At 39.5% G+C, this 15259-nt stretch overlaps 1 protein-coding gene across 2 annotated transcripts in view; it reads right to left on the bottom strand.

Moving 5' to 3' along the window:
- The window catches only part of ABCC9 (ATP binding cassette subfamily C member 9), a 111108-nt gene extending 108379 nt beyond the window's left edge, over positions 1–2729 (bottom strand). For both annotated transcript variants that reach the window (XM_065399835.1, XM_065399843.1), the window contains exon 1: positions 2585–2729. In XM_065399835.1, coding sequence (XP_065255907.1) covers positions 2585–2729 — 145 coding nt within the window. The remainder of the gene's footprint in view (positions 1–2584) is intronic.
- Between the last annotated feature and the right edge of the window lie 12530 nt (positions 2730–15259).

Raw genomic sequence — 15259 nt, 5'->3', positions numbered from 1 at the left:
CCGATTTTGGGGTCTTTTTCTTATATAGGCTCCTATTACCTCCCACCCCCATCCCGATTTTTCACACTTACTGTCTGGTCACTTTATTGCCATTGCACACACACTCCTCTCTGCAAATGGAGGGATCAAACCTGGAAAGTCTAGTCTTTGTCCCTCACTTCCTTCATCTGTAAATTAGAGATACTCATCTACCTGACAGAGGCATTCTTAGGCTTACCTTATTTATGTGTGTAAAGTGCTTTGAGATCCTCAGATGGAAGATGCTATAGAAGTGTGGAGAATTATTATTGTTAAACAGTGCTGTCTGTTTCACACCAATATCCACTTTTGATAACTTTGTGCAAGACCCTTTTAAATGAAACTGCTTTTAGAAAGAGAGATTTAAAAAAATGAATGACCTTCAGTCATCCTCTCAGGCCTGAGAAGGAATGAATGGGATGAAAAGAACTGTTGTATTCCCTTTAGTTACTCAGGGTCTCTGGAAGCCTGTGTCATTGCAAAGTCCATTACATATAAAAAAGTTGAGCAACGTTTGCGGAAGGTATAGGGAGTTCTGCATTGTTTCTGTAGTGGTGAGGAACATGGAGTTGTGTGTGTTAGAACAAAAGATGAGCAAACAGGTTCTGATTAAATAAGAACTAAATTGAAACTGTGGAACTAAGGGCAGGTCTACACTATGGGGTTAAATCAACTTAAGTTACGCAACTCGTGTCTACATTGCGCTGGGTCGATGGGAGAAACTCTCCCGTCGACTTAACTTATGCTTCTCGTTCTGGTGTACCGGAGTTGATGGGAGAGCGATTTGCAGTCGATTTAGCGGGTCTTCACTAGACCCACTAAATTGACCCCCCCCCCCCCACCCCACCCGGTGGATTGATCACCGTAGTGTCGATCCATGGTAAGTGTAGACAAGCCCTAAATCTGAACCAAAACTTATCCATGGCACCACCTTTTAAAACAAAGGAGCAGTGGTACTAGAGTATAATTTCTTTATTAAGAGGAAGATGGAAGTGTAGGAATGGAAGGCACATGACAGATCTCCTCTCTTCCCCAAGACCCAGTCATGGCCTCCTTGCACACCCAAAATACCCATCGCAGCCACTGGGAACTTTGAGTATGAAAACAATGTAAAATACAGCCAGATTAGCCACCTAATTAATCCCAAATCCCTTCCCATTTACCTTCATCAATCTATATTTGATGTCATGTCCCCCTGATGAACCACCAGAGAGATAACTGAGAAGTCAGATCATTCCTGAAATATTTTACAGGAGAAGTAAAGATTTCCTGGAGGGCATTAGAAATTTCTAATTAGGAACATTTCACTGAAGGAGAATAAGAAATTTTTAAAAAGTGTAACTAGGGGAGAAAGTACTTCATACCCTCTTTCCAGAGCTGAGTGATTTGCTTTAAAAGCCATGCTTGGCTTTCAGAAAAAGTAGGATGGAATGGTTCCATAGTACCTAGAATCCTGTGACTCAAATGAACATAAATAATAAATTTAAATGTCCCTAAACAATGGGCCAAAGCCTGAAAGGTACTGAGCATGCACAATTCTCCTGAAGTCACCAGGAGTGTAGAGTGCTCAACACTTCTCAATATTTGATCCATTGCAATGTCAGATACAGTACCTTATATATATTCACCTATAAACCAGCTAGCGTATAAGTCACCACCTAATCCATACATACTGAACTAACAAATATTAGCAATCAACATATAGAATAAATCCTCTCCTTTAAAAAGCTTGCCTCAAACGCCTCCCACTTGAGTGCTTCTAAGCTTAGTCTCATGAAGCTTTTCAAGGTGGACCATGTTTTCTTCACTTTCAGTACCATTTCAGAATTTTTTTCAATCTCACTTGCCTCATTAACGATGATCAGTGGTATAAAGACACAGATATAAAATCTAACAGGATAAAGCTCATCAAGCTATTAATGACTGTGTGTACAAGAAGAGCATATAAATTAGGGCCATTGCATTATCAAAATAGTTCTAGGGATGGATTTATCATCTCTTATTCGTATTTACAAACACTGGCATGAGAATGAATTATCCTTTCCGCAGTGCTTCACATAATTATCATACAGACAGACCTAAGATGTAAATTTTGGAATAGCTCCAAACTCCATCAAAGTTCAAGGACAGATCTCATGTCCTAACTCTTATAATCTAAAAATAGAGACAGACCCAAGCTGCCAAGTTCAAACCTGGAGACAAACTTCTCCAAAGTTTGAGAGAATTTGGATCTGATTTTCTGGTTCCATCTTGTAAAGGTGGGCCCATGTTGTAAAGTTCAGAACATGTACCCAAAATTCCAATAAATGAAAGACGGTTGACATTAACTCTTCTGGTTCAGGCCCATCTTTGCATTAACCTCTCTTCAACATGCCCCCTCTTGACTGGATCTCCATTCCATCTCTTCCTCATGATGCCTAAAGAAATGCAAAATATCTAAACTGAATGTATTGCACCAGTCCTATATCATAATAAGGCCCCAGTTCTGCAAACATGTATGCGTGCTTGACTTGAAGAATATGCATGATTGTTTTCAGGATTGGGGGCCTATGGCTGGATTACTCACCAATAAACAAAATTGGAAAGGTGATAAATAACAGGAAGACATGGGGAACCAGGTTGAGGGCATCCACGAAGCAGACATTTTTTAGGACGCCAGCACTGATGTCATAGGCAGAAGCGTTGTCATTACCACAAAATGCGGCCTTCATTGCTTCCAAACAGCCTGATTGTTACAAACTAGAGACAAAACACAAGAGGAACAAAAAAAGTAAAACATCCAAAGTGATCACCAAAGTTTTTTACATTTCTTTTAGCTAAACACAAAATTAAAACAGCATCATTGAGGCTTTTTTAGTTATGAGCAGACTAAATAATTCAAAGAGAATAATTTATTAGACATACATAAACTCTGATCCTGCAAACTCTTATGCACATGCTGAAAGTTAACCTAAAGTGTGCATAAGTGTTTCCATGATCAGGGCTTTATTTACTATTAAAAGTATCCATTGAATACATACTGCAAATAAATGTTGATCTCCATCACATTCATGAACAGCTCATTGCACATATTCAATATTCCAAAAACAAAATGGAGATGGTCAGGAAACCAAAACATGTTTTAAAACCTTGTTTCCATTTTTCATCAAAAATTTCAATGTGCCTAAAGCTAAGCACATGTGTAATTGTTGGTTGGATTAGAGCTATGGAGTCTCAAAAATACCACAGTGTGTCTTCTGCAGTCTCCCTTCTTAGGATTTGTTGTTCCACGGCTACAGTGTGAGCCCTCTACCTTAGTACTCATTACCGTTTATAACAGAATGAAGCAGGATTGAAAATGAAATGCCTCCTTACAGATTTCTTTCCCTCCAGCATATGCACACTAATTTGTTACTGTAGGATTATTCATGAATGCTTGGTTGGTGACATTGTTAATTCTTTTAAAATATAATTTTTAAAAAAAATTAAAGACATTGGGGGGAATAACTCACAAAGTCCCTGATTCAGCCAAGCATATTTGCTTGCACATAAGTACTTCACTATTCAGCAAAGCACATGCCGAGTTCCCATTCAAGTCAATGGGACGTAAGTACATGCTCATGTGTCTTGCTGAATCGGGATAATAAAAAATTACTCGGACTACATAAAATGTAAGAAAAAACAAGGTTGGTTGAGTTTGGTGGCTTAACAACAGGCCAAATCCCGCTTGCCTTACTCACACACATAGGGCTGTTGACTTCAAATGGCATTATTTGTGTAAATAAGGCAAGCATGATTTGGCTCAAGAATCTCCTTAGAATGAACACAAACATAGCATTTTTAAAAAGAGTACATGCGAGTTTAAAGGGACATTGCGAGCCTCAGTGAGACCCGCATTTTAGTTCATTTAATAAAAGCAAACAAGGAGCTAGAAGGGTTTTCAAAATTTGATTTGAATAGAAATGCCTTCATTAAACTTCTAAGAGGTCTTCTGAAAAGTGTTTAATAAATGTAATCATTTTTCAAACACAGTAGCAATGTACTGGTGGAAGAAAACCAGCAATCGAATGACTGTGGGTCACATTAAGGCCCAGATCCTGCAAACTCAAATGCATGGGTTTAACTTTGTTTTTTTCTCTTACTTAATTGGCCTCTCAGAGTTGGTAAGACAACTCCCACCTGTTCATGCTCTCTGTATGTGTGTATATATATCTCCTCAATATATGTTTCACTCTATATGCATCCGAAGAAGTGGGCTGTAACCCACGAAAGCTTATGCTCTAATAAATTTGTTAGTCTCTAAGGTGCCACAAGTACTCCTGTTCTTTTTGCGGATACAGACTAACACGGCTGCTACTCTGAAATTTGTGCACATGAGTCATCTTTTCAAAATCAATGAGACTATTTGCATCGGTAAAGTTAAGCATGTGCCTAAATGTTTGCAGGATCAAGGTCTAAATGCTGATTTACATCTATGTGATCAGTGAGATTTCACTGAAGAATTTGGCCCAGCATCTACATTCAACAATGTACTAAGACCATTATAGATTTTCTGCCAACGAGGAATAAAGTGCAAACAATACTAAAACTGGTTAATAATAAAAACCAAATATAATGTTAAAAATATGTTCTGTTTCAATGATCTACTGAGTTATTAGCAGGATACATATGGAATTTTTAAAAAACGTATGGAGGTTGTTTGGTTTTTTAAAAAATCTTGACATGTTTCCCTTTAAGAGAAACATAATGGTAATCTGCAGAAAATCTTAAATGCTGTTGCCTAATCTTTATGGAGGGTCAGAAGTTCCATGGGAGTTCTGCTGGGAATTTTCTTCCCTTTCCCACAAGCAATATGACTACATTCTCACACAGCTGAGCAGGCTGTCGTGCTCTGGTTGTTAGATTGAGATTAGAAGGCAGGCGGATCTGGGTTCTAATGCACATTCAATCACTAACTCTTTGTGGCCATGAGATCCAATTAGTCAGCTCTAAAACTGAGTAAAAGGATTGTGACATGAGAAACTGTGTCTCAGAGATCAAATGGGGGTGGGGATGTTTGGACTTTTCCTTCACTAGGAGAGAGATAGATCGTTGGGACCAGAAGTTTCCGTAAGAGAGTGAAATGTTAATTGTGTGAAGTGAGTGCCCTCAGCTAGCCTGTATATATCTACCAGTAGTCTGTATAGTCTCATATCCGATCTCTGCCAGTGGCCAATCTTGGATGTTTCCAAAAAATATGCAAAACAATCGTAATATATGTATGTCACACTTCAGGGCAACTGTGTCCATATTTCTCCCTTGTGCTCCACCAAGGGCACCCAATCTAGCCTCCAGGCTCCTCAGCCATCACCTCTCTTGGGTAGAAACATGTGTCTCTCTCCCTCCTGATTGGAGTTTTCCAGGCTGCGCAGGCCTCTGCCCACATTGTGTTATTCCAGCAAGCCAGACTGTCTAAACAGGGAACTGTCTGCACTTTGCTTTCTCTTTGAAGACTTATGCACAGCATAATTGCAGAGGTCGCAAATCACCACACAGCTCTAAGCAAGTACATTTATTCCTAAGGTGGAAGCACTACAGAGAAATCATATAAAACACCATAAAGGTTGCTATATGCATGCTAAAAGCTTATCAGATGTCACCTCTCAGTCTTATGGACCTTAGTAGGCCAAAGTCATTCCAACCCTTCCCAGTAAGTATTGTCCCCCCTTGGACAGAAGGTCCTGTCCATTTCCTGGATCAGAAAGCAGGCTCTGTGTAAACTCAGTGTAAACTCAGGCTATTTATCCAAAAGGCCTTTCTTTATCTGTTGGTCTCTGGAGAATCCCGTCTGAACTAGTATATGTGAGCCTCTCCAAGCAGTGTTACTTCTCTGGAGGTGTGACAACCTGAGCAAATTTGCCCCTTTGTTCTTAGTTCTTGGAGGAGCTGTAGCCCCCCACCCCCATGGAATTATGTGCAAGCCCTGGCTCACAATGATACATAAATTTAGTATAGTGAGATCTCCCAAAGATATTGCAGGAAATTGCATATCTGTCTCAGCCTAATTTTGCAATGCTATTATAGCAAACCTACAGCCATCTAATACCTTCCCTGGTATTGTTGCTGCAAACCACAGCCACTTGGCTATCCATGGTGAGAGCAGAGTTAAAACTCAGATTCTCCTGCTCTAAAAATGCAGACACATAAAGCCTGAGATTTTCTGTTATTGTATAGGGCCTGGGTCACTCAGTTGAGCAGTTCAGGCTCCACCCAGGAAATGGCAATATCATAAATAGACGTTAGTAGAGCTAGTCAAAATATTTACTGAAAAATTTGAAAGAAGTTTTTTATGTTTCCATTATATTTTGGAGTTTTTCAAGGAATGTTTTTAATAATTTTCTTTTTAATTTTCAATTTTTTCATTTTTTTTTAAGTGAGAAAAATGTAAAAAAAAATACTTTCTCACACTTCCCTCTCCTTTGAAAAAAGGGGAATTTTTAAAAAGTCAGATCAGTGGGTATTTTCTCACCTTCTCTCACTTTTTTGCTTTTTGTTCCCCTTTTTTCAGTGAAAAAGTGTTGGGTTTTTTTTTAAAGAAAAAGAACAAGAAGTGTTCTGTTACCCACTGAAATGAAGCAACTTTTTTGAAAAATATTTTTGTTGAAAACAAAAATGTTTTTGACCAAAACAAAAATGTTCCAGAAAAAAATTCTCTTTGGTCAAAAAAGGCATTTTCTATTGAAAAGAAGTTTTGATAGCAAATTTGCAACCAGCTGTAGCACTACCGAATGCCCATCACTCTTTTATAAACTTTTTATATTTGTAGGGCCATGAAAGAAAAAGGCCATGTTGAGAGAGAAATAATCTTATAGAAAATTTTGAGAGTAATCACTTGCAAAAGTTTGTACAAACAATTCATTCACAGTGTGAACTATATAGACGGGTTTACTGTTCCAAATAAGGAAGTGGAACTTCTCTTAGGAAGTGGCAGAGAAAATCTGCAGTTACAGATTGGGTATTATGGGTACTAAAAAGGCTGATTAATAAAAAAGGAACTGTAACATCTGAGTTTGATGGTCTCAGTCTAGTTCTCAAGTGTTTATTTCACAAAACCCACTGTTTGGCATAAATTAGCACACTTTGTGACCTCAAAGATACATGGTGGTGGTGTTCAATGATCACACATCATTGTGTGATCATTGAATAGCGCGTACTATTTAAATCTTCTCCAGTTGTCTTCTACGTTTCCAGAGTTTCAGCTCTGGTGGGGTTTTTAACTGCTTCTATTCAGGTTATTTTCTTAATTTGTTTTACTCCTGGTAACATGTGGTGTTCCGTTCAGCATTTTCTTTTAAATATAGGCTGTAAGAAATCTGTCCTTTTAGGCCTATAGTAAACTGTTTTCTTTAAAAAGAACAGGAGTACTTGTGGCACCTTAGAGACTAACAAAGTACTCCTGTTCTTTTTGCGGATACAGACTAACACGGCTGCTACTCTGAAACCTGTTTTCTTTAACTTTTGTTCCTGTGATGGGGTGTCCACCCAACACAAGGTCTGAACAGGCAAAATAGGCCAATTAACTGTATAAGCTGCTCCTGGAAGAGAGCCAGGGATTGATAAGGGACTGAGGAAGTCCAGCTGGAGGAGGCTTTTAAAGAGAGGAAGCTAGAGGAGGAGGGCTGCATGGAGGAGCTCTGCAGTACTCCCTAGAGTGGAGGGGAGCTGGTTAGGTAGAAAGAGGAGTTCTATGGGGAGAGTAGGCCCTGGGATCCTGCCTTGGACTAGACTCTAGCAAGAAGCTGAGAGGGGTGAAGTAACCACAGGGCGCGGAGGAAGCTCCAGTGGTAAACCCAGAGGTAGGCCAAGAGAGAGAGAAGTGAGGTAGGGCAGAGCCCAAGAAAACAGCAACAGCATCAGAACTTTAGCAGACTGGTTGCTGGGCATAGGTTTCCTGGGCTGGAACCTGTAGTAATGGGTTTGCCTGGGTTCTCCTAAGCCAGTCGGAAAGTGGCACTGGCTTGGAAGTAGATCAGAAGGCTGCCTGGGACTGCAGATAGACAGTTTCTCTAGTGGGACTTTGATATCCCAGAAGGAGAGGATTGTAGTGACCTGATCGGAGGGCAGAATCACAAAGAGGCAGCCCCCTGAGCCCAGAGAGAGACCATGGGGTGAGTGACCAAAAAAGAGGGTGCCTGATTGGGCGAAAGCTAATCCCGAGATGTAGCCACAAAGTGGTGACTGAGCCCATGACAGGTCTTCACAAAAATCTGGAGCTGGTCAAAAATTTTCAAGTGAAATTATTTTCATTGAAAATTAGCCTTTATCAAGCCCTAAAACTGCTCTACATACATGGTGTGCCCTGGTATCCAAGGGAATCAAAGAGCAAAAAAGTGGATTAAAGTTACCTTTGCCCCAGTTCCATCAACTGTGTCAAGCAGAGTTAGAATATAGCTGAAGATACAGATCTAAAACTGAATCCAAAGTTGGCTGAAGATGTAAACAAAATAATAATTGAAGTACAATTTCATTAATTTAGCAAGCCCATATTAAAGGGAGATAGCTATAGAAATACAACAGAAGTGGACATGTGTGGCTCTTTGAAGAGCTAGGCAGAGAGGTAAAGCTGGTCAAAAATTGTCCATCAAAACATTTTTGATGGAAAAGGGCTTTTCAATTACATTGAACTGAATTCTTGGGGGGCGGGGGGGAAATCAGATTTTCATTAAAAAATGAATGCTCCCCAAATGGAAAACATTTAGGATTTTGGCAACTGGAAACTGCAATTAGTGGACAGCATGGGGGGGGGGGGGGGGCTGTTTTTGAGATTTTTTTTTTTTCAATTTTGTTTTCATTTAATTTTTTTGCAGGAATATCATTTCCTGACCAGTTCTGTCATAGACAGTGTGCTTGAAGTGATGAAGACAAAAGGGGTGAACATAAATGCTTGTGTGTCATTCAGTCTGAAAAGTTTATATATGATTTTTTTTCATTAAGCAGCATTAACTGCTGCTCTGTACTTCTGCTCCTGAGAAAGCCATGCAGGGTGAGGGACCCAGCCATTGTTTGTCAAGACAGGAGGGCTCTCTGTAGGGCTGCAGACTCCAGGCCCCAACAATCCCCATTATTTGAGATGTCAAGCCCACTGATTCCTCACCAACACCCTCCCTTTCAACTGAGGGGAATATTCCATGGAAACTCTGAGTCTCCTTATCGAGTTTTCTGGACTCTATATCTCCCCACTATGTTTTACCAGAGGAGACCTCTCACCACGTTTCCTTATTGCTCATGTTTCTGACTGCAAGCTAAATCAGACCAATAATCTTTGAAAGTTGGTTCCATTTTATGTCCCTGTCTTAGTCAAGTACTCAGACTTAAGCAATCAACTATTAGCTGACCAGATGGGCAATACTTCAAAAGACAAAAGGAAATAAGGCTGGAGAGATGGATGGAGGCTGGCAGGATGAAAAGGGTGGACCCAAGCCGGTTTCAGGGAAGATATGCTTTCAGCTCTCCTTTTATTCATTCTGAAATCTGACGCCTTGTTAGTTTACTTTGATGAAAGTTATCTGGAAGGCAGAGAGACCCTGCAATGCCTAAAAATAGACCTGCAGCCACTAAACGTTCGAGATTTTGTTGTAAAACTCCCACTAGCTAGCAAGATGGGCCTCTCTGGTTTTGGACGGAGGTACAAAACTTGATAGTATTGTAGTTAACAGCAATTGCTACAAATGTGATTCAGGATTAAATAGTTCCCATGGATGAGAAGAAGGCTGAGGGGGAAGAAAAGCCAATTCATTACGAAGACATGATAATGAAAACATGTCAGTCTTATCCTAAACTTTGTAACGTACCAAGGAACTTGGTGACTCTGAAAAGAGGCTCCATTTAAGGATCATCAAATGGTGATTCTCAAGGCATGGAGCCAGACATTGAGATACCTTTTTTCTAAAGGATTGTGAAGATGACAATGAGGAAATGGTGGATAATATTTAAGACCCCATACATCAAACCAAGATGAGTGCAAAAGCCCTGGGAATTCTAACTGGGCAACACTTTATACAATGTTTATGAAATCTAAAATTTTTCAAAGTGGAGGAAACACTTCTTTTAAAGTGGCACTTAAATGCTGAATATAGTTCTCCATATTCACAGGTCTTATTTTAACTGGGTAATGATTCTGTTTTCTATGAACGGCAAGATATTTGTGACTATTAAGAAAAGAGTGTAAAATGTGGGCCTAAAGTACTCCTTGTTCCTTGGAGCATGAATCCTTTGAACTTCTATGTCAAAATTTATTTTTCTTTTGATCTTTAACCAAATAGCCAATATGTCTTTACCCCAAGATCAAAATATATCCATGTATTCATTGCTTTTTCAGTTTCTTTTAACCTCTGTTTTCTTCCTTGTCTTGCATGTGATGTACATTTTCTGTTTTTTATTATATATACAGGATGGATAGATTAAACAGGCAGATTTACAAAAGTACTCAATGGTTGATTCTGCTAGCCAGCTGATTCATTATAAAAGGCCATACCTTTGCTTGTCGTTATAGCATTTCTCAATATTAAGGTGATGGAAAAGCAGAAGAAAAGTCTACGGTGATCTCTGACAAAGACGGGCAAATCCTGAAATCAATCCGGTTTCATGGGTGTAACTGTCAGCCTGATCCTGAGGTTTACCATTGATTTCAGTGTGCACAGGATCAATGTGTAGAGAGCAGAGTATTTCCCAGAATCCTTTTCCTTTTCTAACGTAAACTTTTTTTTGTTTGAAAATTTCCCCCCTAATGATGCCTGACTCTGCATAACACAGTCTGAGCTATTCAGAACTTAGATTATCTGTTATCAGTCTGGTGAGACTAGAAGTAAAGTTCCTACAGTTTGAGATGTATTTGTTTTATCAAAAATGATCCTATATATTATATTTTTCTTATTATTTCAACCAGGAGCAAATAATTTAAAGATATTTGCTAGCCTGATAACCACTGTTCAGATGATGTTGGGCCCTGAGGTGATAAATTAATTATTCTAGCTACTCTACTGTTTTCAAAGCACTTAGCAATATATACAAAGAGCCTGATTCAAAGTCAATGGAAAGCTTTTCATTGACTTTAAGGGGTTTTTGATCAGACCGCAAATGCACAGAAAATACATTTTTTGAATACATTAATGAATGTTCAGGAAAATATAGGATTATAGCTGAAGCTGAGCTAAACATAAAACTGACACTGAAAAGCAATTCACATAAATATTTACAGCTGTCTCTCAGATACCATTCTCCTGCTTGCTTCTTTTTTTGGAAACTTCTTAATACAGCAATTTGTGCGGTCTCAAATGCTAGCATGCTATGCCGTCTGCTGTGAAACAAGCTGTGATTTAGACTTCAGACATTAGGACGGGACAATTGTAAAATCAGTTTTAAAAAAGAAACATAACCCTATGAACAATAGTGAAAGCATCAGCAGTTGGGGATGTTAAAGTCTGAGCATATTGGTTTGAGAAGGAAAAGTTAAACAGATTTGAACTGTAATCCCCAGGAAAATGCAAAGAGAAGTCTTGTCCCACAGATATAAGGGGAAGGAGAAGGTTAGTGGGAGATAACAGTGGGGGGTGTTGCTGCATGCCCCGTTTCTTTGCTGAATGTTAGATCAAACTCCGTAGCTTACCTTTATATATACATACACAAAATATCAAACCCAGTTTTCCCTTGGTTGTGCTATGTGATCAGTATCATTCCGATGGCAGGATTCTCCTCCACTTTGTGAAGCAGCTCCAAGCCCTGGAGTGGATTATTTTTAGGCTGGTGATGGGAAGATCAGCTGCTGCCTCCTATCGAGTTTCCAAAGTGAACAAACTTTTCTTGTCTTTCTCACACACTCAAGAGGGCAGGAAACTGGGAAGAGACAAGCAAGCAAAAGGCACCAATTTTTAGACCCCTGAAGCTCCAATCCCAGGCCCGCAGGATTCCTCCAGATTGCATTTATTTTCATTTTCCGTGGCTGAAGTGCTATGATACAAAGGGGTTGCATCATGCTGCACAGATGATCATCAGGTGATTATTCTAAAATAATCAATATGCCCCAAGATGGTCAAAATTCAAAAGGGCATGCATGATGCAGCTTTGGAAAACAATATTAATAGGCTTCAATTTAATATTTTCTTAGTAAAGAACATAGCTCTGCATTTGAGACTGCAATTTTGCACATCATCATGAGGATATGGGAAAAACTGGATCTACTTGGATCCCACCAAATTTTGGCTTAGAGCTCCCAAATTCTATTGTTAAAATACAGAATAAGTCTAGTCACTCTTAATGCACATAAAAAAAAATTGAATTGGAGCAGCTGCACTTCTTTGTGGGATTTTAAGTGGGTAGAATTTTTAGATTTGGGACAAAAAAGAAAAACTAACTGTGCCAAGTGCCAGGAACAAGTTTTTGTGGTGCTGCTGGACCCATTTACTACAGTATCTGGATTGCTTGGTGTGCTAGGAGCTACTACATATTTGTTTTCTATTTAGACAGTAGAATTAGTATATAGAAATTTAAAATAGCAGAATCCAGGTATGAGATATCTATTTTTTCCAATGCTATTGAGTGGGATGCATCAGGGTTCAGACTTTTCCGTCAAAGCAAGAGCAACTCTTCTTATTTTCTATTTAGATTGTAGAGTTTGGGGCCAAAATTTGGGAAGATCCAGCTGAATCCAGATACCAGATCCAGGATCTTGCAGTAGTATTGTGCCACTATTCATTATGGTTGAGAATATTTTGGTGCAGTAGGAGTGGTTACACTTGTTCTTGATTCAGAAATGAGAATTTGGGAGCTTGTAGCCAAAATTTGGCTAGATCCAGCAGGATCCAGATGTTGAATCTAGGTTTTTGCAGTGCAAACTTTCCAAGATTCAAAAGGTTTTGATTTCGTAAAAAGGATTAGACTTGTGCTCTGATTTAATTGTATAATTTGAAGGCTTGGGGCAAAAAATTGACAGGATTCAGATATAAGCAGTTTTTACCTTTTTCCATTATTTTGTTACCCTGTCTCTCTGGAAAGAGATAGTGGAAACCTCAGATCCATAGGAGAATACCATGCTTAGTTTCCCTCCATATATTTATGAACATCAAACCTTCAGCTACGTTGAGTTACTATGACAATTTTCCACCAGGCATTTCCTTGGCATTTCACTTTTTTCTTTTTTTAAATTCAGAGAAAGTTTTACAAGAAAAATTGTAACATGGGCTTCTGAATTTATATATATCTCCTTTAACCAGATCAAAATAAAATCTCAAAATGTTCTCATTAGTGCTTAAAATAGTATTGTGATCATGACATTTCCTGGGAGGGCAGATTCTGAGCTAATTTGATATGGAGACACACACATGTTAATGCACAACAAAAAATTGCTTAAATCTTTCGTTTCCTATGTCACACTCTATTTAAATGGGAGTCCTTCAGATCTGTTTTTATTGCCCTGTCCACTTATTTGCCATTTTGAGATTATGAGAGGGGATATACAATGGGTGGAGAAACTAGGTGGTAGCCTTTCTAATGTAATATTTTTAATAGCCCTCTAAAATTCTTTGGCCAACACCCTCCAGACTCTTCAAAAGGTGAAGTATAGTGCTGGTTTAGAATTTTTTGATGAAACATTTTTTTCATTGGAAAAAGCCAACTTGTTGAAACCAAACCTCTTTTTTTTTTTTCTGGAAAGGGTCAATTTTACCAAATTTTTCAACTTGAACAAACTTTGAAAAAAGTTCCAAAATTGTCAAAATATTTTGTTTTGGCCTTTTTTAAATTAAAATTTTCAGTTTTCTATTTGAAAAAACGTTTTGTTTTGAAATTTAAGCTAATTATTAGGGGAGGGGTTAATGGTCAGAACTGAAAAGAAACATTTAAAATGTATTGAAACAAAATAGTTTAGTTGACCTGACCCACGTTTTGTTCCTGATTTTTTTTTTCCAGTTTGTGAAAATTTCCAAGATGTTGACTTTTCGTCCCAATTTGGGATGGGGAAATATTTTGCTATCTCAAATATTTTTGTGGGATGGGAAAGCCATTTCCTGCCCAGGTCTAGTAAAGTGTTCTGTTCTCAATCATTGCCAATGTCTGTGCTCCTTGTTTTATACTCAGGAATGGGGGATTGGTTTCAAAGCCATGCAGGAATTGTTGTCATTTTATTATCATAATCAGCAATCTAAAGAAAAACTCTCAGAAGATCAATTCAAGGCTCTCCCCCTCCCATGCCTGAATGTATCAGAACAGGGAGACACACATCATTCATGCAGTGAAAATGATTTGAGTTTTTTTTTTATTTGTGGAGCATTTTAAAACATGCATGTTTTAATACTATCCCACACGTGGAATTTAGGATCGGGGAGGGAGCTGGAATCAGGAAACTAGCATAAAGCTGCCTAAATCCAGGGGTTATTTTTAGGGGCAGGCATGGTAACATTGCCTTATGTAATACTGTTCTGAAAAAGAAGAAAAAAGCTGCCATTTTCCCATCTCTTGTGGGCAGGTTCCCTGTCTCCCCTCACCCCAGCCAATCTGATTCCCCATCCGCCTTCCCCCTTCTCCCCCTAAGCAGAAGGGACTTACCCGGAGGTAAGGCAGGAGTGTTGGCAGGCGTCTGGCTCCTGGGGATTAATCTTTGGGATGCCAGGTATTTACTACTGCAGTCTGCTAGTGACTCGGTAATGATCAGCCCAGCCAGCAACCCAGGGGAAGAGACAGACCCAGCAAAGCGAGCGGACTGCTGCTGCTGCTGCTGACTCCAGGGCGAGGGAGAAGGAGGCGGATGAGAAGCACACAGACCCTTTATTTTCATTTTTAACGAGCAATGTTACAGCCTGTTTGTGCCCCAGCTCCATTCACCAGCCAACTACCCTCCTGGAGGGGCGGCATGGGGGCACTCCGGAATGCAGCTAAAGGGGCTGTTCCCTGATTGGAGCGCACAGAGCAGAGGGAGCCCAGCCATCACGCACTCGGTTTGGCATCCCCAAAAGGGGAGTGTAGTCTGGCAGGATCCCCTCTCCCCACCCCCCCGCCACCCCCAGCAGTGAATTAGCGCGAGCTCCTACTAATATTATACCCAGTTGTAAACTCCCTCGTTAGAGTCAATGGACCAAAGTCAGAGGTGGTGAAGCCACTGGAGCAAATTGTGTTCATTTTCCACTTCATGCTCATGTACATCCCCTCTAGCCATATGTGCGGGAGTCTGTGCTGATGCGAATTATACACTGAGGAGCTGGAAGAAGATATAGGTTAAAGTAAGAGGGAAGCT

Source organism: Emys orbicularis, chromosome 1 (genome assembly GCF_028017835.1).
Source record: "Emys orbicularis isolate rEmyOrb1 chromosome 1, rEmyOrb1.hap1, whole genome shotgun sequence".
NCBI lineage: Eukaryota > Metazoa > Chordata > Testudines > Emydidae > Emys > Emys orbicularis.
The sequence above is the reverse complement of the archived record's forward strand: the minus strand, read 5'-3'. Positions and strand labels throughout refer to the sequence as shown.